The sequence below is a fragment of the Notothenia rossii genome (assembly GCF_949606895.1).
Source record: "Notothenia rossii genome assembly, chromosome: 8".
Classification (NCBI taxonomy): domain Eukaryota; kingdom Metazoa; phylum Chordata; class Actinopteri; order Perciformes; family Nototheniidae; genus Notothenia; species Notothenia rossii.
Genome location: NC_136906.1, coordinates 81,303,959 through 81,327,156, shown reverse-complemented (window position 1 = coordinate 81,327,156; position 23,198 = coordinate 81,303,959). Strand labels below are relative to the sequence as shown.

At 40.0% G+C, this 23,198-nt stretch overlaps 1 protein-coding gene across 1 annotated transcript in view; it reads right to left on the bottom strand.

Moving 5' to 3' along the window:
* Positions 1 to 23,198, bottom strand: part of impg1a (interphotoreceptor matrix proteoglycan 1a) — a 78,174-nt gene that overhangs the window by 47,243 nt on the left and 7,733 nt on the right. Inside the window, exons 5-7 of the mRNA XM_079645354.1 lie at positions 22,149 to 22,282; positions 18,058 to 18,207; positions 8,391 to 8,449 (exon numbers count right to left, since the gene is read on the bottom strand). Of these exons, the coding sequence (XP_079501480.1) occupies positions 8,391 to 8,449; positions 18,058 to 18,207; positions 22,149 to 22,282 (343 nt within the window). The remainder of the gene's footprint in view (positions 1 to 8,390; positions 8,450 to 18,057; positions 18,208 to 22,148; positions 22,283 to 23,198) is intronic.

Sequence of the window (23,198 nt, the reverse complement as noted above, 5' to 3'; positions counted from 1 at the left end):
TTTTGTGAATACATTTTTGGTTGTTAGCTTGAAATGAGGTCTGTGGTTAACACAAGCTGAAGAGATTTTAATTCTACGAAGTAAAATACATCAGTAAATCCCACACTGTTGAATTTAAAAACGGAGGTTGCTAACAAGTGTCGAAATGTGACGGCTAAACGTCATCCCGCCCAACATTAGCCACCTTTAGCTTAGCGGTGGTGACGTGAAGTCATGTGACCGTTCTGTAGTTCCTTTATAGCCCAACATTAGCCACCTTTAGCTTAGCGGTGGTGACGTGAAGTCATGTGACCGTGCTGTAGTTCCTTTATAGCCCAACATTAGCCACCTTTAGCTTAGCGGTGGTGACGTGAAGTCATGTGACCGTGCTGTAGTTCCTTTATAGCCCAACATTAGCCTCCTTTAGCTTAGCGGTGGTGACGTGAAGTCATGTGACCGTGCTGTAGTTCCTTTATAGCCCAACATTAGCCTCCTTTAGCTTAGCGGTGGTGACGTGAAGTCATGTGACCGTGCTGTAGTTCCTTTATAGCCCAACATTAGCCTCCTTTAGCTTAGCGGTGGTGACGTGAAGTCATGTGACCGTGCTGTAGTTCCTTTATAGCCCAACATTAGCCTCCTTTAGCTTAGCGGTGGTGACGTGAAGTCATGTGACCGTGCTGTAGTTCCTTTATAGCCCAACATTAGCCTCCTTTAGCTTAGCGGTGGTGACGTGAAGTCATGTGACCGTGCTGTACTTCCTTTATAGCCCAACATTAGCCTTCTTTAGCTTAGCGGTGGTGACGTGAAGTCATGTGACCGTGCTGTAGTTCCTTTATAGCCCAACATTAGCCTTCTTTAGCTTAGCGGTGGTGACGTGAAGTCATGTGACCGTGCTGTAGTTCCTTTATAGCCCAACATTAGCCTTCTTTAGCTTAGCGGTAGTGACGTGAAGTCATGTGACCGTGCTGTAGTTCCTTTATAGCCCAACATTAGCCTTCTTTAGCTTAGCGGTAGTGACGTGAAGTCATGTGACCGTGCGGTAGTTCCTTTATAGCCCAACATTAGCCGCCTTTAGCTTAGCGGTGGTGACGTGAAGTCATGTGACCGTGCTGTAGTTCCTTTATGGCCAACATTAGCCTCCTTTAGCTTAGCGGTGGTGACGTGAAGTCATGTGACCGTGCTGTAGTTCCGTTATAGCCCAACATTAGCCACCTTTAGCTTAGCGGTGGTGACGTGAAGTCATGTGACCGTGCTGTAGTTCCTTTATAGCCCAACATTAGCCACCTTTAGCTTAACGGTGGTGACGTGAAGTCATGTGACCGTGCTGTAGTTCCTTTATAGCCCAACATTAGCCTCCTTTAGCTTAGCGGTGGTGACGTGAAGTCATGTGACCGTGCTGTAGTTCCTTTATAGCCCAACATTAGCCTCCTTTAGCTTAGCGGTGGTGACGTGAAGTCATGTGACCGTGCTGTAGTTCCTTTATAGCCCAACATTAACCACATGCATGTGAAATAAAATGAGTTGTTTATGTTCGTTGTGTTTATGCTGCTATAATGTGTAAATGTGTTTGAATCCTCTGACTGTGCTTCACCTGTTTCCTTTACATGTCATCACCTTCCTCTCCTCTAAGCTTGTCTTTGTTCTTCCCTCTGCAGCCCACACATTAGACTCTTTTAACTTTACAAGGCGAGAAATGAGCCTTGAACTTCTGTCCTTGGGAGCTCAGCCCTCCTGAATACGAGCCTCATGCTTTCCTCGTGTGCACAGCTCAGTTTCTCAGATCTGCTTTCATGGATCTGACGTGCAGACCGCTTGTTTCTTCTTCCTCTTTGTCTCTTTTTCAAAGCCTCACCCACTACCTACGATTCACAGGTGACGTCAAAAACGTATTCACTAATCAACGACTTCAATAACTGGAGAAACTCTGCAGTTATGACAAGTGTTAAGATATTAGTTCCTTAGTTCTGATATGGACCTATACCAAACATCTCATCAATAATGCAACAGTAAAATAATGTTGACTAATTTCTACACGCCTAAATTCCTGATTGGTCCTAAATCAAAACGTCGCAGAAAAACGAATTCCTGCTTTTATAACCCTTCTATAAGGCTGTCCAACCGTTCCCATCAAAACACTTGACAAGATGCTGCAGCCCGTCTACTAACAACAACAACAACAACAACAACAACAACAACAAGGAAAAAGGACGACATCACCCAACAGATTTACTGGCTTACTTTATGTATAAAATAAATCAAAAAGTGCATTTTGCATAATAAGTGTGCTGTATTTTAGCCCTTCTGAGTCCTTGGTGAGATCCCCCCCCTCCTTATTGGTCGACACAGCGGCACACTCCACAGGTAGAGGATCATTAACGATTAGAGAAACTTCCACCCATCGAGTCAACAGTTAATTACAAAGACACTCACAGGGGAGTTAATCTCTCAAAGGATATTCCGTCCTCAGAGGACAACAAGGCGTTTGTGTTTGAGGTTATAATCCTCTATCTCCTTTCACTATTTAAAGAGGCCCTATTCTACATTTAGCTTTCTCTTCCCCGTAGTGTACTCAATAGGTTTTAGTGCTTGTAAATGGTTTGCAAATCTAAAATAGATAAAAAGTTCCGGAACATGGTGACATCACTACGGAACATTCACGCTCCTATTGGCTAGTGCTGCGACACATTGTACGTGATGGACGTGGCTAATAATACTAATAATATACATGTTATATATATATAGCGTTTTTATGGTGCTCAAAGTGCTTAAAAAGGGGCGGGACATCTCTAAGCGGTTGACCAATCACAACAGAGCATGCCAGTTAACCAATCAGAGCAGCCTGGGCTCTGGTTTCAGACAGAGGATGAAAAGCTAGATACTGATATACACCTGAACATCAGCAGGAGAGGACTCTTTAAAGTAGAGACACTACATACTGATATACACCTGAACATCAGCAGGAGAGGACTCTTTAAAGTAGAGACACTACATACTGATATACACCTGAACATCAGCAGGAGAGGACTCTTTAAAGTAGAGACACTACATACTGATATACACCTGAACATCAGCAGGAGAGGACTCTTTAAAGTAGAGACACTACATACTGATATACACCTGAACATCAGCAGGAGAGGACTCTTTAAAGTAGAGACACTACATACTGATATACACCTGAACATTAGCAGGAGAGGACTCTTTAAAGTAGAGACACTACATACTGATACACACCTGAACATCAGCAGGAGAGGACTCTTTAAAGTAGAGACACTACATACTGATATACACCTGAACATCAGCAGGAGAGGACTCTTTAAAGTAGAGACACTACATACTGATATACACCTGCACATCAACAGGAGAGGACTCTTTAAAGTAGAGACACTACATACTGATATGCACCTGAACATCAGCAGGAGAGGACTCTTTAAAGTAGAGACACTACATACTGATATACTGCTGAACATCAGCAGGAGAGGACTCTTTAAAGTAGAGACACTACATACTGATATCCACCTGAACATCAGCAGGAGAGGACTCTTTAAAGTAGAGACACTACATACTGATATCCACCTGAACATCAGCAGGAGAGGACTCTTTAAAGTAGAGACACTACATACTGATATACAACTGAACATCAGCAGGAGAGGACTCTTTAAAGTAGAGACACTACATACTGATATACACCTGAACATCAGCAGGAGAGGACTCTTTAAAGTAGAGACACTACATACTGATATCCACCTGAACATCAGCAGGAGAGGACTCTTTAAAGTAGAGACACTACATACTGATATATACCTGAACATCAGCAGGAGAGGACTCTTTAAAGTAGAGACACTACATACTGATATACACCTGAACATCAGCAGGAGAGGACTCTTTAAAGTAGAGACACTACATACTGATATACACCTGAACATCAGCAGGAGAGGACTCTTTAAAGTAGAGACACTACATACTGATATACTGCTGAACATCAGCAGGAGAGGACTCTTTAAAGTAGAGACACTACATACTGATATCCACCTGAACATCAGCAGGAGAGGACTCTTTAAAGTAGAGACACTACATACTGATATACTGCTGAACATCAGCAGGAGAGGACTCTTTAAAGTAGAGACACTACATATTGATATCCACCTGAACATCAGCAGGAGAGGACTCTTTAAAGTAGAGACACTACATACTGATATCCACCTGAACATCAGCAGGAGAGGACTCTTTAAAGTAGAGACACTACATACTGATATACACCTGAACATCAGCAGGAGAGGACTCTTTAAAGTAGAGACACTACATACTGATATACAACTGAACATCAGCAGGAGAGGACTCTTTAAAGTAGAGACACTACATACTGATATCCACCTGAACATCAGCAGGAGAGGACTCTTTAAAGTAGAGACACTACATACTGATATATACCTGAACATCAGCAGGAGAGGACTCTTTAAAGTAGAGACACTACATACTGATATACACCTGAACATCAGCAGGAGAGGACTCTTTAAAGTAGAGACACTACATACTGATATACACCTGAACATCAGCAGGAGAGGACTCTTTAAAGTAGAGACACTACATACTGATATACACCTGAACATCAGCAGGAGAGGACTCTTTAAAGTAGAGACACTACATACTGATATACACCTGAACATCAGCAGGAGAGGACTCTTTAAAGTAGAGACACTACATACTGATATACACCTGAACATCAGCAGGAGAGGACTCTTTAAAGTAGAGACACTACCTACTGATATACACCTGAACATCAGCAGGAGAGGACTCTTTAAAGTAGAGACACTACATACTGATATACACCTGAACATTAGCAGGAGAGGACTCTTTAAAGTAGAGACACTACATACGGATATACACCTGAACATCAGCAGGAGAGGACTCTTTAAAGTAGAGACACTACATACTGATATACACCTGAACATCAGCAGGAGAGGACTCTTTAAAGTAGAGACACTACATACTGATATACACCTGAACATCAGCAGGAGAGGACTCTTTAAAGTAGAGACACTACCTACTGATATACACCTGAACATCAGTTTTTATATTACCCGTCAGAGTCCTGCATCTCGCTGGCATTGGAAAGAAGAAAAAGATTAAGTTAAAGATTGGGAAATAGAAGAAGCTTTGACAGGAAGAAACAAAACGAGAGGAAGAGAAAACACGAGCATTTTGTTCAGATTAAGTGCCAGGAAACCTTCAGATGTCAGACAACATCTGTCACAACACAAGAATTTCCTGTGTGATATTTAATTAAATACTTTACTTCAGTACAATGTTGAGGCTCTTGTACTTTACTTATTTATATTTGATCCTACTGTGTACTTGTACTCCACAACATGCATTTAATACCTTTAGTTCCACCTGGAGTGAATCCACCAGCTACCCTGCAGTATACAAAGTCATTCAAACTAGCTGCACCTTTACCAGCTTTGAGAACACTTTCATGATCAATCATTATAAAACATATCATATATATTATTCTGAAATGGACCAATCTGCACAACGACTACTTTTACTGTCTTTCACTATATTTTGATGAGAATACTTTTCTACTTTCACTTGAGGAAAATTTTGAATGCAGGACTTTTACTGAAACAGAGTATTCCTACACTCTGGTACTTCTACTTTTACTCAAGTACAAGATCTGAGTACTTCTACTTTTACTCAAGTACAAGATCTGAGTACTTCTACTTTGACTCAAGTACAAGATCTGAGTACTTCTACTTTTACTCAAGTACAAGATCTGAGTACTTCTACTTTTACTCAAGTACAAGATCTGAGTACTTCTACTTTTACTCAAGTACAAGATCTGAGTACTTCTACTTTTACTACAAGATCTGAGTACTTCTACTTTTACTACAAGATCTGAGTACTTCTACTTTTACTAAAGTACAAGATTTGAATACTTCTACTTTTACTCAAGTACAAGATCTGAATACTTCTACTTTTACTCAAGAACAAGATCTGAGTACTTCTACTTTTACCAAGTACACGATCTGAGTACTTCTACTTTTACTCAAGTACAAGATCTGAGTACTTCTACTTTTACTACAAGATCTGAGTACTTCTACTTTTACTACAAGATCTGAGTACTTCTACTTTTACTAAAGTACAAGATTTGAATACTTCTACTTTTACTCAAGTACAAGATCTGAATACTTCTACTTTTACTCAAGAACAAGATCTGAGTACTTCTACTTTTACTACAAGATCTGAGTACTTCTACTTTTACTCAAGTACAAGATCTGAATACTTCTACTTTTACTCAAGTACAAGATCTGAATACTTCTACTTTTACTCAAGAACAAGATCTGAGTACTTCTACTTTTACTACAAGATCTGAGTACTTCTACTTTAACTAAAGTACAAGATCTGAGTACTTATACTTATACTCAAGTACAAGGTCTGAGTACTTCTACTTTTACTGAAGTACCAGATCTGAGTACTTCTACTTTTACTAACATTGCTGTATTCTGCAGTTTCTACTAACTTGTTGAGATATTTTGTGTGAATATTTTTCTGTAAATCCTTCTCAGCGTTGAAATAAATCTCAATGAGGAGAATAATTTATATTTCTGGAACGAGGCTAGCTCAACAAAAGCTCATCAGATAAAAGGAATAATAGCCTCTGGATATATTACATTATACTCCCTGAGAACACGAGCCAATCCACCAGCCATTGTTATATTCTGATTATCATGTCTGATGAAGAACTTGAAAATGCTCAACAGGGAAAAGTGAGATAAGAACGGACAAAAACAATCAAATGGAAATCTGTCATTTGGAGTCATCAGAATGATTTGGTCTCTGCCAGACAATAGTGTATCATACGAGTGATTAATAAATGATGTGTTCAACACTCAAGATCTCTTTGAAATCAGGATGTATTCTCCCAATGAGCTTTTAACAATAAAATATCTCAAGGAAACTTGAATACACCTTACCTTAAAGGTCCCCTACTATACGCTTCTCCAACAATATACTACAGGTCTCAGATATATCCTGAGCCTGTCTCTGATTGGCTGAAACACCAAACAGATCATTGCAGCATTACCCATAATCCCCTCTGTTTCAGCCCTGTTTCCAAAGTGCTGATTCTCTGTAGCTTTATATGCTAATGAGCTGCTGCTGGCCACGCCCCTCTGAGAGATGATTGGTTTTAATAAAAGCATAATGGTGCTCTAGGAGGAGATCAGTCTAAAAGCTTCTTCATTTCTTATCCAGAAACTTTACTTTTAAGGAACGTGTTTATCTAATTCCTGAACACTTTCTCCTTCGTCTCATGTTGTTTTGATTACAGACAGGAAACGCTCCCATAACACTTGAGTCTCTTGAAGAGTTCAACATATTGCATAGTTATTGTTTTTTACATTTGCTTTTCATTTGCCATTTTCAATTATTGTATTTATTCATCCGCCTCAGAAGTGACATTTATTAGATTTTGTATAGCATTCAGTATATTACATATTTATTCTACACAATCTTTGTTTTCTTAAATCTTTTATTTATTCTGTAATATGAGTCAAAGTACTTTATTTACCTCTGAAGTGTAGAACAGTAAAAGTATAAAGTAGCATCAAATTAAGTAGTAAAAGTATTTCAAAAACATTACTTATGTACAGTACTTTAATAAAGTACTTAGTTGCTTTACACCTCTGTCTGTTGCTCACATGAATATATATATATATTTCAACTATACCAGAATTTGTACAACTATTTATTTAATATTTTTAAACAGTTGGGTGTTTTCCTATCATGCTGACCCTGCTATGTTTTTCAAAATAAAAAAATGCCTTTAATATTTATAAAACATGCCGTTATATGTACATGAAGTACGATGCCTCTAACATGTAAGTAGATAATACAAATACTCAAATGAAGCAAAAGTATGTCAAAATAGTACGATACTTGAGTAACTGTACTTTGATTACACTAGATGAGTGAGGACTCGAGACTCGACTCGGACACTCCTTGAGTGACTCAGACTTGGACTCGGACTCGAAAAGTGGGGACTCGAGAGTGACCTGGACTCGTGAATTGGTGACTTGACGACAACACTGGTGTGAGGACTTTCTCAACAAGTTATTTTATTCTGAAAAGCATTTAATTTGAGTTATTTTCCCTTTGTCATTTGTGTTTATGATGTTTTTGGTTGGATTAGTTTTAGCTTGTTTAGTTGTCTAAAGTACCTTGAAAAGTGAAGTAAAAGTATATCAAAGTATACTTAAATACAGTACTTGAGTAAATGTACTTTGACTAAACTAGATGTATGAGGACTAGTTTGTTTGGTTAGTCTAAAGTACCTTGAGGTGAAGTAAAAGTATATCAAAGTAGTACTTGTATACAGTACTTGATTAAATGTACTCTCCACCACTGCTCACCTGATCCCCAGCACGTGGATGGCTTTAAACCCGGGCAGTTTGACGAACACATGCTGCATCTGTAGAGAGAAGAGACACTTTTTAACACCTCCCTTCCTCTAATTACCCCTGAGCTCGTTAATAAGCTGGCAGCAAGCCCGTGTGTGGCTACAAAACAGCAGTGCATTATGGGAAACCTTCACCGATATCTATCTTTGGACACTCTTATGACATAATCGTCTTTGCGGGCCTCGTCAGGAAACTTCCTGCTGCGCCGCATCGCGTGCAGGACTAAGGGATTCATAACGTTTCATCCCACAGGAAATAAGACCGATACACACCGGAACTTTTGAAAGAACATCGATAACATTCATCTGTTTGCAACTTACATATATCAATATTCCAATGACTTGTATATACACTATTCACGGTCATAACTGTAGCTATGAACAAATGAGAATAAAATCCTTGAGCCTTGAATCCTTGAACTCCAGAGGTCATTTTCTACACATGACTCAGGTGTTTTGGAAGCAGTGATAAGAGTGAAACGCTGGCAGAAAGAGTGCATTGTGGGTAATCTTCTCCCTTTCTACGGCCCTGACCTCATGGTCCTTTAAGCTTCTTTACTCCCAGCTTTTTCTTTGACTTTCAGAGAGAAGGAAGAAGGAAGGAAGTGTTATGACCCCGTGTGAAGAAAAATAACTATAGTTCATAATATTATATTAACTATGAGTGTATAAAATAAAAGAGTGTCTAAATAGAGTTGTTGACTATAGTCACCCGGGTGTAAATAGTGTTGTTGACTATAGTCACCCTGGTGTAAATAGTGTTGTTGACTATAGTCACCCTGGTGTAAATAGTGTTGTTGACTATAGTCACCCTGGTGTAAATAGTGTTGTTGACTATAGTCACCCTGGTGTAAATAGTGTTGTTGACTATAGTCACCCTGGTGTAAATAGTGTTGTTGACTATAGTCACCCTGGTGTAAATAGTGTTGTTGACTATAGTCACCCTGGTGTAAATAGTGTTGTTGACTATAGTCACCCGGGTGTAAATAGTGTTGTTGACTATAGTCACCCTGGTGTAAATAGTGTTGTTGACTATAGTCACCCTGGTGTAAATAGTGTTGTTGACTATAGTCACCCTGGTGTAAATAGTGTTGTTGACTATAGTCACCCGGGTGTAAATAGTGTTGTTGACTATAGTCACCCGGGTGTAAATAGTGTTGTTGACTATAGTCACCCTGGTGTAAATAGTGTTGTTGACTATAGTCACCCTGGTGTAAATAGTGTTGTTGACTATAGTCACCCGGGTGTAAATAGTGTTGTTGACTATAGTCACCCTGGTGTAAATAGTGTTGTTGACTATAGTCACCCTGGTGTACATAGTGTTGTTGACTATAGTCACCCGGGTGTAAATAGAGTTGTTGACTATAGTCACCGTGGTGTAAATAGAGTTGTTGACTATAGTCACCCTGGTGTAAATAGTGTTGTTGACTATAGTCACCCGGGTGTAAATAGTGTTGTTGACTATAGTCACCCGGGTGTAAATAGTGTTGTTGACTATAGTCACCCTGGTGTAAATAGTGTTGTTGACTATAGTCACCCTGGTGTAAATAGTGTTGTTGACTATAGTCACCCTGGTGTAAATAGTGTTGTTGACTATAGTCACCCTGGTGTAAATAGTGTTGTTGACTATAGTCACCCTGGTGTAAATAGTGTTGTTGACTATAGTCACCCTGGTGTAAATAGTGTTGTTGACTATAGTCACCCTGGTGTAAATAGTGTTGTTGACTATAGTCACCCTGGTGTAAATAGTGTTGTTGACTATAGTCACCCTGGTGTAAATAGTGTTGTTGACTATAGTCACCCTGGTGTAAATAGTGTTGTTGACTATAGGCACCCTGGTGTAAATAGAGTTGTTGACTATAGTCACCCTGGTGTAAATAGTGTTGTTGACTATAGTCACCCTGGTGTAAATAGTGTTGTTGACTATAGTCACCCTGGTGTAAATAGTGTTGTTGACTATAGTCACCCTGGTGTAAATAGTGTTGTTGACTATAGTCACCCGGGTGTAAATAGTGTTGTTGACTATAGTCACCCTGGTGTAAATAGTGTTGTTGACTATAGTCACCCTGGTGTAAATAGTGTTGTTGACTATAGTCACCCTGGTGTAAATAGAGTTGTTGACTATAGTCACCCTGGTGTAAATAGTGTTGTTGACTATAGTCACCCTGGTGTAAATAGTGTTGTTGACTATAGTCACCCTGGTGTAAATAGTGTTGTTGACTATAGTCACCCGGGTGTAAATAGTGTTGTTGACTATAGTCACCCTGGTGTAAATAGTGTTGTTGACTATAGTCACCCTGGTGTAAATAGTGTTGTTGACTATAGTCACCCTGGTGTAAATAGAGTTGTTGACTATAGTCACCCTGGTGTAAATAGAGTTGTTGACTATAGTCACCCTGGTGTAAATAGTGTTGTTGACTATAGTCACCCTGGTGTAAATAGTGTTGTTGACTATAGTCACCCGGGTGTAAATAGTGTTGTTGACTATAGTCACCCTGGTGTAAATAGTGTTGTTGACTATAGTCACCCTGGTGTAAATAGTGTTGTTGACTATAGTCACCCTGGTGTAAATAGTGTTGTTGACTATAGTCACCCTGGTGTAAATAGTGTTGTTGACTATAGTCACCCTGGTGTAAATAGTGTTGTTGACTATAGTCACCCTGGTGTAAATAGTGTTGTTGACTATAGTCACCCTGGTGTAAATAGTGTTGTTGACTATAGTCACCCGGGTGTAAATAGTGTTGTTGACTATAGTCACCCTGGTGTAAATAGTGTTGTTGACTATAGTCACCCGGGTGTAAATAGTGTTGTTGACTATAGTCACCCTGGTGTAAATAGTGTTGTTGACTATAGTCACCCTGGTGTAAATAGTGTTGTTGACTATAGTCACCCGGGTGTAAATAGTGTTGTTGACTATAGTCACCCTGGTGTAAATAGAGTTGTTGACTATAGTCACCCTGGTGTAAATAGTGTTGTTGACTATAGTCACCCTGGTGTAAATAGTGTTGTTGACTATAGTCACCCGGGTGTAAATAGTGTTGTTGACTATAGTCACCCTGGTGTAAATAGTGTTGTTGACTATAGTCACCCGGGTGTAAATAGTGTTGTTGACTATAGTCACCCTGGTGTAAATAGTGTTGTTGACTATAGTCACCCTGGTGTAAATAGTGTTGTTGACTATAGTCACCCGGGTGTAAATAGTGTTGTTGACTATAGTCACCCTGGTGTAAATAGTGTTGTTGACTATAGTCACCCTGGTGTAAATAGTGTTGTTGACTATAGTCACCCAGGTGTAAATAGTGTTGTTGACTATAGTCACCCTGGTGTAAATAGTGTTGTTGACTATAGTCACCTGGGTGTAAATAGTGTTGTTGACTATAGTCACCCTGGTGTAAATAGTGTTGTTGACTATAGTCACCCGGGTGTAAATAGTGTTGTTGACTATAGTCACCCTGGTGTAAATAGTGTTGTTGACTATAGTCACCCGGGTGTAAATAGTGTTGTTGACTATAGTCACCTGGGTGTAAATAGTGTTGTTGACTATAGTCACCCTGGTGTAAATAGTGTTGTTGACTATAGTCACCCGGGTGTAAATAGTGTTGTTGACTATAGTCACCCTGGTGTAAATAGTGTTGTTGACTATAGTCACCCGGGTGTAAATAGTGTTGTTGACTATAGTCACCCGGGTGTAAATAGTGTTGTTGACTATAGTCACCCTGGTGTAAATAGTGTTGTTGACTATAGTCACCCTGGTGTAAATAGTGTTGTTGACTATAGTCACCCGGGTGTAAATAGTGTTGTTGACTATAGTCACCCGGGTGTAAATAGTGTTGTTGACTATAGTCACCCTGGTGTAAATAGAGTTGTTGACTATAGTCACCCGGGTGTAAATAGTGTTGTTGACTATAGTCACCCTGGTGTAAATAGTGTTGTTGACTATAGTCACCCTGGTGTAAATAGTGTTGTTGACTATAGTCACCCGGGTGTAAATAGTGTTGTTGACTATAGTCACCCTGGTGTAAATAGTGTTGTTGACTATAGTCACCCTGGTGTAAATAGTGTTGTTGACTATAGTCACCCTGGTGTAAATAGAGTTGTTGACTATAGTCACCCTGGTGTAAATAGTGTTGTTGACTATAGTCACCCTGGTGTAAATAGTGTTGTTGACTATAGTCACCCTGGTGTAAATAGTGTTGTTGACTATAGTCACCCTGGTGTAAATAGTGTTGTTGACTATAGTCACCCTGGTGTAAATAGTGTTGTTGACTATAGTCACCCTGGTGTAAATAGTGTTGTTGACTATAGTCACCCTGGTGTAAATAGTGTTGTTGACTATAGTCACCCTGGTGTAAATAGTGTTGTTGACTATAGTCACCCTGGTGTAAATAGTGTTGTTGACTATAGTCACCCTGGTGTAAATAGTGTTGTTGACTATAGTCACCCGGGTGTAAATAGTGTTGTTGACTATAGTCACCCTGGTGTAAATAGTGTTGTTGACTATAGTCACCCTGGTGTAAATAGTGTTGTTGACTATAGTCACCCTGGTGTAAATAGTGTTGTTGACTATAGTCACCCGGGTGTAAATAGTGTTGTTGACTATAGTCACCCGGGTGTAAATAGTGTTGTTGACTATAGTCACCCTGGTGTAAATAGTGTTGTTGACTATAGTCACCCTGGTGTAAATAGTGTTGTTGACTATAGTCACCCGGGTGTAAATAGTGTTGTTGACTATAGTCACCCTGGTGTAAATAGTGTTGTTGACTATAGTCACCCTGGTGTACATAGTGTTGTTGACTATAGTCACCCGGGTGTAAATAGAGTTGTTGACTATAGTCACCGTGGTGTAAATAGAGTTGTTGACTATAGTCACCCTGGTGTAAATAGTGTTGTTGACTATAGTCACCCTGGTGTAAATAGTGTTGTTGACTATAGTCACCCGGGTGTAAATAGTGTTGTTGACTATAGTCACCCTGGTGTAAATAGTGTTGTTGACTATAGTCACCCTGGTGTAAATAGTGTTGTTGACTATAGTCACCCTGGTGTAAATAGTGTTGTTGACTATAGTCACCCTGGTGTAAATAGTGTTGTTGACTATAGTCACCCTGGTGTAAATAGTGTTGTTGACTATAGTCACCCTGGTGTAAATAGTGTTGTTGACTATAGTCACCCTGGTGTAAATAGTGTTGTTGACTATAGTCACCCTGGTGTAAATAGTGTTGTTGACTATAGTCACCCTGGTGTAAATAGTGTTGTTGACTATAGTCACCCTGGTGTAAATAGTGTTGTTGACTATAGTCACCCTGGTGTAAATAGTGTTGTTGACTATAGTCACCCTGGTGTAAATAGTGTTGTTGACTATAGTCACCCTGGTGTAAATAGTGTTGTTGACTATAGTCACCCTGGTGTAAATAGTGTTGTTGACTATAGTCACCCTGGTGTAAATAGTGTTGTTGACTATAGTCACCCTGGTGTAAATAGTCGTTGTTGACTATAGTCACCCTGGTGTAAATAGTGTTGTTGACTATAGTCACCCTGGTGTAAATAGTGTTGTTGACTATAGTCACCCTGGTGTAAATAGTGTTGTTGACTATAGTCACCCTGGTGTAAATAGTGTTGTTGACTATAGTCACCCTGGTGTAAATAGTGTTGTTGACTATAGTCACCCTGGTGTAAATAGTGTTGTTGACTATAGTCACCCGGGTGTAAATAGTGTTGTTGACTATAGTCACCCTGGTGTAAATAGTGTTGTTGACTATAGTCACCCTGGTGTAAATAGTGTTGTTGACTATAGTCACCCTGGTGTAAATAGAGTTTGTTGACTATAGTCACCCTGGTGTAAATAGAGTTGTTGACTATAGTCACCCTGGTGTAAATAGTGTTGTTGACTATAGTCACCCTGGTGTAAATAGTGTTGTTGACTATAGTCACCCGGGTGTAAATAGTGTTGTTGACTATAGTCACCCTGGTGTAAATAGTGTTGTTGACTATAGTCACCCTGGTGTAAATAGTGTTGTTGACTATAGTCACCCTGGTGTAAATAGTGTTGTTGACTATAGTCACCCTGGTGTAAATAGTGTTGTTGACTATAGTCACCCTGGTGTAAATAGTGTTGTTGACTATAGTCACCCTGGTGTAAATAGTGTTGTTGACTATAGTCACCCTGGTGTAAATAGTGTTGTTGACTATAGTCACCCTGGTGTAAATAGTGTTGTTGACTATAGTCACCCTGGTGTAAATAGTGTTGTTGACTATAGTCACCCTGGTGTAAATAGTGTTGTTGACTATAGTCACCCTGGTGTAAATAGTGTTGTTGACTATAGTCACCCGGGTGTAAATAGTGTTGTTGACTATAGTCACCCTGGTGTAAATAGTGTTGTTGACTATAGTCACCCTGGTGTAAATAGTGTTGTTGACTATAGTCACCCGGGTGTAAATAGTGTTGTTGACTATAGTCACCCTGGTGTAAATAGAGTTGTTGACTATAGTCACCCTGGTGTAAATAGTGTTGTTGACTATAGTCACCCTGGTGTAAATAGTGTTGTTGACTATAGTCACCCGGGTGTAAATAGTGTTGTTGACTATAGTCACCCTGGTGTAAATAGTGTTGTTGACTATAGTCACCCGGGTGTAAATAGTGTTGTTGACTATAGTCACCCTGGTGTAAATAGTGTTGTTGACTATAGTCACCCTGGTGTAAATAGTGTTGTTGACTATAGTCACCCTGGTGTAAATAGTGTTGTTGACTATAGTCACCCTGGTGTAAATAGTGTTGTTGACTATAGTCACCCTGGTGTAAATAGTGTTGTTGACTATAGTCACCCTGGTGTAAATAGTGTTGTTGACTATAGTCACCCTGGTGTAAATAGTGTTGTTGACTATAGTCACCCTGGTGTAAATAGTGTTGTTGACTATAGTCACCCTGGTGTAAATAGTGTTGTTGACTATAGTCACCCTGGGTGTAAATAGTGTTGTTGACTATAGTCACCCTGGTGTAAATAGTGTTGTTGACTATAGTCACCGGGTGTAATAGTGTTGACTATAGTCACCTGGTGTAAATAGTGTTGTTGACTATAGTCACCCTGGGTGTAAATAGTGTTGTTGACTATAGTCACCCTGGGTGTAAATAGTGTTGTTGACTATAGTCACCCTGGTGTAAATAGTGTTGTTGACTATAGTCACCCGGGTGTAAATAGTGTTGTTGACTATAGTCACCCGGTGTAAATAGTGTTGTTGACTATAGTCACCCTGGTGTAAATAGTGTTGTTGACTATAGTCACCCTGGTGTAAATAGTGTTGTTGACTATAGTCACCCTGGTGTAAATAGTGTTGTTGACTATAGTCACCCTGGTGTAAATAGAGTTGTTGACTATAGTCACCCTGGTGTAAATAGAGTTGTTGACTATAGTCACCCTGGTGTAAATAGTGTTGTTGACTATAGGCACCCTGGTGTAAATAGAGTTGTTGACTATAGTCACCCTGGTGTAAATAGTGTTGTTGACTATAGTCACCGGTGTAAATAGTGTTGTTGACTATAGTCACCCTGGTGTAAATAGTGTTGTTGACTATAGTCACCCTGGTGTAAATAGTGTTGTTGACTATAGTCACCCTGGTGTAAATAGTGTTGTTGACTATAGTCACCCTGGTGTAAATAGAGTTGTTGACTATAGTCACCCAGGTGTAAATAGAGTTGTTGACTATAGTCACCCTGGTGTAAATAGAGTTGTTGACTATAGTCACCCTGGTGTAAATAGTGTTGTTGACTATAGTCACCCTGGTGTAAATAGAGTTGTTGACTATAGTCACCCAGGTGTAAATAGAGTTGTTGACTATAGTCACCCTGGTGTAAATAGTGTTGTTGACTATAGTCACCCTGGTGTAAATAGTGTTGTTGACTATAGTCACCCGGGTGTAAATAGAGTTGTTGACTATAGTCACCCTGGTGTAAATAGTGTTGTTGACTATAGTCACCCTGGTGTAAATAGTGTTGTTGACTATAGTCACCCTGGTGTAAATAGTGTTGTTGACTATAGTCACCCTGGTGTAAATAGAGTTGTTGACTATAGTCACCCTGGTGTAAATAGTGTTGTTGACTATAGTCACCCTGGTGTAAATAGAGTTGTTGACTATAGTCACCCTGGTGTAAATAGTGTTGTTGACTATAGTCACCCTGGTGTAAATAGTGTTGTTGACTATAGTCACCCGGGTGTAAATAGAGTTGTTGACTATAGTCACCCTGGTGTAAATAGAGTTGTTGACTATAGTCACCCTGGTGTAAATAGTGTTGTTGACTATAGTCACCCTGGTGTAAATAGTGTTGTTGACTATAGTCACCCTGGTGTAAATAGTGTTGTTGACTATAGTCACCCGGGTGTAAATAGTGTTGTTGACTATAGTCACCCAGGTGTAAATAGTGTTGTTGACTATAGTCACCCTGGTGTAAATAGAGTTGTTGACTATAGTCACCCTGGTGTAAATAGTGTTGTTGACTATAGTCACCCTGGTGTAAATAGTGTTGTTGACTATAGTCACCCTGGTGTAAATAGTGTTGTTGACTATAGTCACCCTGGTGTAAATAGAGTTGTTGACTATAGTCACCCTGGTGTAAATAGTGTTGTTGACTATAGTCACCCTGGTGTAAATAGAGTTGTTGACTATAGTCACCCTGGTGTAAATAGTGTTGTTGACTATAGTCACCCTGGTGTAAATAGTGTTGTTGACTATAGTCACCCTGGTGTAAATAGTGTTGTTGACTATAGTCACCCTGGTGTAAATAGTGTTGTTGACTATAGTCACCCTGGTGTAAATAGTGTTGTTGACTATAGTCACCCTGGTGTAAATAGAGTTGTTGACTATAGTCACCCTGGTGTAAATAGTGTTGTTGACTATAGTCACCCGGGTGTAAATAGAGTTGTTGACTATAGGCACCCGGGTGTAAATAGAGTTGTTGACTATAGTCACCCTGGTGTAAATAGTGTTGTTGACTATAGTCACCCTGGTGTAAATAGTGTTGTTGACTATAGTCACCCGGGTGTAAATAGAGTTGTTGACTATAGTCACCCTGGTGTAAATAGTGTTGTTGACTATAGTCACCCGGGTGTAAATAGAGTTGTTGACTATAGTCACCCTGGTGTAAATAGTGTTGTTGACTATAGTCACCCTGGTGTAAATAGTGTTGTTGACTATAGTCACCCTGGTGTAAATAGTGTTGTTGACTATAGTCACCCGGGTGTAAATAGAGTTGTTGACTATAGGCACCCGGGTGTAAATAGAGTTGTTGACTATAGTCACCCTGGTGTAAATAGTGTTGTTGACTATAGTCACCCGGGTGTAAATAGAGTTGTTGACTATAGTCACCCTGGTGTAAATAGTGTTGTTGACTATAGTCACCCGGGTGTAAATAGAGTTGTTGACTATAGTACAAGTGTCAAAATGATGCCGAAGTAACAACATACTGATACGGGTTTGTAAAACCCATGAATTAATGCTTTGATAAGTCTTCAAACAAAAACATTATATAATAACACGTAGTATCACTAACATTTGTCATAAAACCAGTGAAGAAATGTACTTTGATCACGTTCAGACCCCAGAATAACAGTAAAAACAGAATAAAGTCCCACCTGGTCCTGCAGGTGATGGGCCAGGTCAATGTACTGCGGGGAGTCGGGGTCGTCCAGCAGCTCTCGGTAACCCGGGTCCACAAGATCGATGCTGAACTCCAATATCTGCTCCACCGGACCCTCAGGAACCAGGTTAGGGAGCTCCGACTCCTGAAGGAACAACAGACTGTGTTTCGTTAGCTGGTATTTACAAAAACTCTGTTGAAGTTATCAACCAAAATCACATGGAGAAATCCAGAGGTGGGAAGCAGTGGAGTACAAATACTTTGTTACTGTATTTAAGTACATGTTTCTGGTATCAGTACTTTACTCCAATACTTATTTTTCTGACAACTTTTTACTTTCTACTTCTTACATGTTGAACCCAAATACCTGTACTTTCTACTTCTTACATGTTGAACCCAAATACCTGTACTTTCTACTTCTTACATGTTGAACTCAAATACCTGTACTTTCTACTTCTTACATGTTGAACTCAAATACCTGTACTTTCTACTTCTTACATGTTGAACTCAAATACCTGTACTTTCTACTTCTTACATGTTGAACTCAAATACCTGTACTTTCTACTTCTTACATGTTGAACTCAAATACCTGTACTTTCTACTTCTCACATGTTGAACTCAAATACCTGTACTTTCTACTTCTTACATGTTGAACTCAAATACCTGTACTTTCTACTTCTTACATGTTGAACACAAATACCTGTACTTTCTACTTCTTACATGTTGAACTCAAATACCTGTACTTTCTACTTCTCTCATTTTCCAAACAGGCTGGTTCCTTTAGTCTGAATGTGTGTTTGGTGGCGTGATCATTATTATTTAGAGTCATTGTGTGCCTATTGATTTGAACACGATCCATGTATCCATCATTTCCTGGTCTTCTCTAAAGAAGAGGGACCAATGAAAACGTTGTCATGTTGCCGTTGGTCTCCATGGAAACATTCATTAGCTAACAATGACATTATTGTTCTATTAATATAAAGGGAGGTCAGGTACTCTTTAAAACAGCTGCTAGTTATGGGTACTTTTTACTGAAGTACATTTCAAAGCCTCTTTACTTTGACTTGAGTTAAGAAGTTTAGTCAGTACTTCTACTTTCACCAGAGTATTTTTAAACACGAGTATCTGTACTTCTACTTGAGTAAAGGATGTGTGTAATTGTTCCATCTCTGGAGAAATCACATTTTAACCCTAACCCTCTTCAACACTACATTTGAAGTGTATTAAAAATAGTCTGAATAGCTGAGTCAGCACCAGCTCCTCTCAAAAACACGCCATTAATGTAAGGAAATCTATATCACCAATAGTTTTATCCTATTACAGTTTTTGGGACATCTGGGACTATTATGTTATGAACAAAGCTTCAGGAATCAAATTATAGTATTACTTAAGACAGGGGTTCCCAACCTTTTTTCCCAAGAGCCCCCCCAAATGACTCCTGTTGGAAGTTGGGTCCCCCCCCCCCCCCACACACACACACACACACAATTAATTAAAGTTTAAAAGTCTCAAAAATTATGATGGTTATTGGACTCAGGATGAATTCATTTGGATTCCCGCTGAATGGAGAAATTAAAGGACGGCGCAAGTGGAAAGAATTCACAAACTGTTTGAAACACATGCTCAAAGTAAGCCGGATTTTGCCGATGTGTTTATGTGGATTCAAAAGTTGTAAATAATCTACAAAATTAAGGAGACCGATCTGATCGGAGCAACTGACAAATAATCCAACTGAAACCGGCATGGACAATGACTATGTTTTAAGAATGCGCTTATCCAGACAAGACTGGTTTGGACAATTTACGGACAGAAGAAACATTTCTATCAAAGAAAGAATTATACATTTCTTTCTTTTTATGCCTTTAATACTAACTTCCATTTTTATTCAAATTAATTAATCAATTATTTTTTATATTTTATTGTCATGGCTTTTAGCGACAATCATGTATTGCCTTATATGTAAAATAAAAAGTCTAAATATGATATTTGGCCTCAAATCATCTGAGGCCTGGCGCCCCCCTGCGATCTTTGGTTCCCCCCCAAGTTGGGCGCCCCCAGGTTGGGAACCACTGACTTAAGACGTACAACTGGTAACAACCTGCCCTCATAACATTTGCAACATTACTTATTATGGTCATTTCAGTCAGAGCGAAGTCTGCACTTTTATTCCAGTTTGACAAAAGGACATCGTGAACATGTTGAGATGAATTTATCATCACAGCTCAGGTGAGGCTTTTTCTGTTTGGACTCAAATGAACTCAGTACAAACTCAGAGATTCACCGCCAGGCGAGAGCAGTAATTATCTGTGGAGAGACGAGTGAGTGCAGGTGGGGAAGAAAAACACACCTGGCTGGAGTTAACTTAAGAGGAAAGCCTCCAGCTGAGTGTCCTCGTTTCATACAGCAGGCAACGAGTGAGGAAGAGGTTAGAGAACAGAGTGAGGAAGAGGTTAGAGAACAGAGAGAGGAAGAGGTTAGAGAACAGAGAGAGGAAGAGGTTAGAGAACAGAGAGAGGAAGAGGTTAGAGAACAGAGAAAGGAAGAGGTTAGAGAACAGAGAGAGGAAGATGAGAGAGAACAGAGAGAGGAAGATGAACGCAGCACACTTTCAGCAGCATCAATGAGTCTTTGAACGCAGCACACATTCAGCAGCATCAATGAGTCTTTGAACGCAGCACACATTCAGCAGCATCAATGAGTCTTTGAACGCAGCACACTTTCAGCAGCATCAATGAGTCTTTGAACGCAGCACACGTTCAGCAGCATCAATGAGTCTTTGAACGCAGCACACTTTCAGCAGCATCAATGAGTCTTTGAACGCAGCACACATTCAGCAGCATCAATGAGTCTTTGAACGCAGCACACATTCAGCAGCATCAATGAGTCTTTGAACGCAGCACACATCCAGCAGCATCAATCAGTCTTTGAACTCAGCACACATTCAGCAGCATCAATGAGTCTTTGAACGCAGCACACATTCAGCAGCATCAATCAGTCTTTGAACGCAGCACACATTCAGCAGCATCAATGAGTCTTTGAACGCAGCACACATTCAGCAGCATCAATGAGTCTTTCAACGCAGCACACATTCAGCAGCATCAATGAGTCTTTGAACGCAGCACACATTCAGCAGCATCAATGAGTCTTTCAACGCAGCACACATTCAGCAGCATCAATGAGTCTTTGAACGCAGCACACATTCAGCAGCATCAATGAGTCTTTGAACGCAGCACACATTCAGCAGCATTAATGAGTCTTTGAACGCAGCACACTTTCAGCAGCATCAATGAGTCTTTGAACGCAGCACACTTTCAGCAGCATCAATGAGTCTTTGAGCGCAACACACATTCAGCAGCATCAATGAGTCTTTGAACGCAGCACACATCCAGCAGCATCAATGAGTCTTTGAACGCAGCACACTTTCAGCAGCATCAATGAGTCTTTGAACGCAACACACATTCAGCAGCATCAATGAGTCTTTGAACGCAGCACACATTCAGCAGCAGCATCAATGAGTCTTTGAACGCAGCACACATTCAGCAGCATCAATGAGTCTTTGAACGCAGCACACATTCAGCAGCATCAATGAGTCTTTGAACGCAGTACACATTCAGCAGCATCAATGAGTCTTTGAACGCAGCACACATTCAGCAGCATCAATGAGTCTTTGAGCGCAACACGTAATCCACTAAACTGCTCCTGCTGAGCTGCTCGTGAATGGACAGCAGATTAGAGCCGATGGGAAACGCTCAGCAGTCATGTGACGGACAGAACACTTCTGGTTGGACGACTCAAATATCATTGAATTACCCCTGAAACCATGTTGGAGGGAGTTTCTGTTTTTTGCCAATGTTCTTATATTATTGGCACCTAGTAGCAGCTTGTGTAGTCCATTGAAGATAAAGGACTACAATTCCCATCGTGCCTATTAAGAGACGCAGATATCGGCAACTTGTGTGGAAGACGAGAATCTACCGTTTAACTCTTCAATGTTATCATCTAAGAATCAAAGATAATGCCTTCCTTTTCATTTGAATCGAACACAGCATAAACACCTAACATGTAAGTGTAATGCTTTTTCGTTACCTCCTCCTCTTCCTCCTCCTCCTCCTCTTCCTCTTCCTCTGCTTGCTTCGTCTCCTCGGGGGTCGGAGAGGCACTGATGATGGGCGGGGGGATGGTGGTGATGGAGGACATGGAGACCGTCTGAACTTCTGCACCTGCAGCAATAACACAGTGCCTTTAATATCATAATCATCACACACCTGAACATCAGCAGGAGAGGACTCTTTAAAGTAGAGACACTACATACTGATATACACTTGAACATCAGCAGGAGAGGACTCTTTAAAGTAGAGACACTACATACTGATATACACCTGAACATCAGCAGGAGAGGACTCTTTAAAGTAGAGACACTACATACTGATATACACTTGAACATCAGCAGGAGAGGACTCTTTAAAGTAGAGACACTACATACTGATATACACCTGAACATCAGCAGGAGAGGACTCTTTAAAGTAGAGACACTACATACTGATATACACCTGAACATCAGCAGGAGAGGACTCTTTAAAGTAGAGACACTACATACTGATATACACCTGAACATCAGCAGGAGAGGACTCTTTAAAGTAGAGACACTACATACTGATATACACCTGAACATCAGCAGGAGAGGACTCTTTAAAGTAGAGACACTACATACTGATATACACCTGAACATCAGCAGGAGAGGACTCTTTAAAGTAGAGACACTACATACTGATATACACCTGAACATCAGCAGGAGAGGACTCTTTAAAGTAGAGACACTACATACTGATATACACCTGAACATCAGCAGGAGAGGACTCTTTAAAGTAGAGACACTACATACTGATATACACTTGAACATCAGCAGGAGAGGACTCTTTAAAGTAGAGACACTACATACTGATATACACCTGAACATCAGCAGGAGAGGACTCTTTAAAGTAGAGACACTACATACTGATATACACCTGAACATCAGCAGGAGAGGACTCTTTAAAGTAGAGACACTACATACTGATATACACCTGAACATCAGCAGGAGAGGACTCTTTAAAGTAGAGACACTACATACTGATATACACCTGAACATCAGCAGGA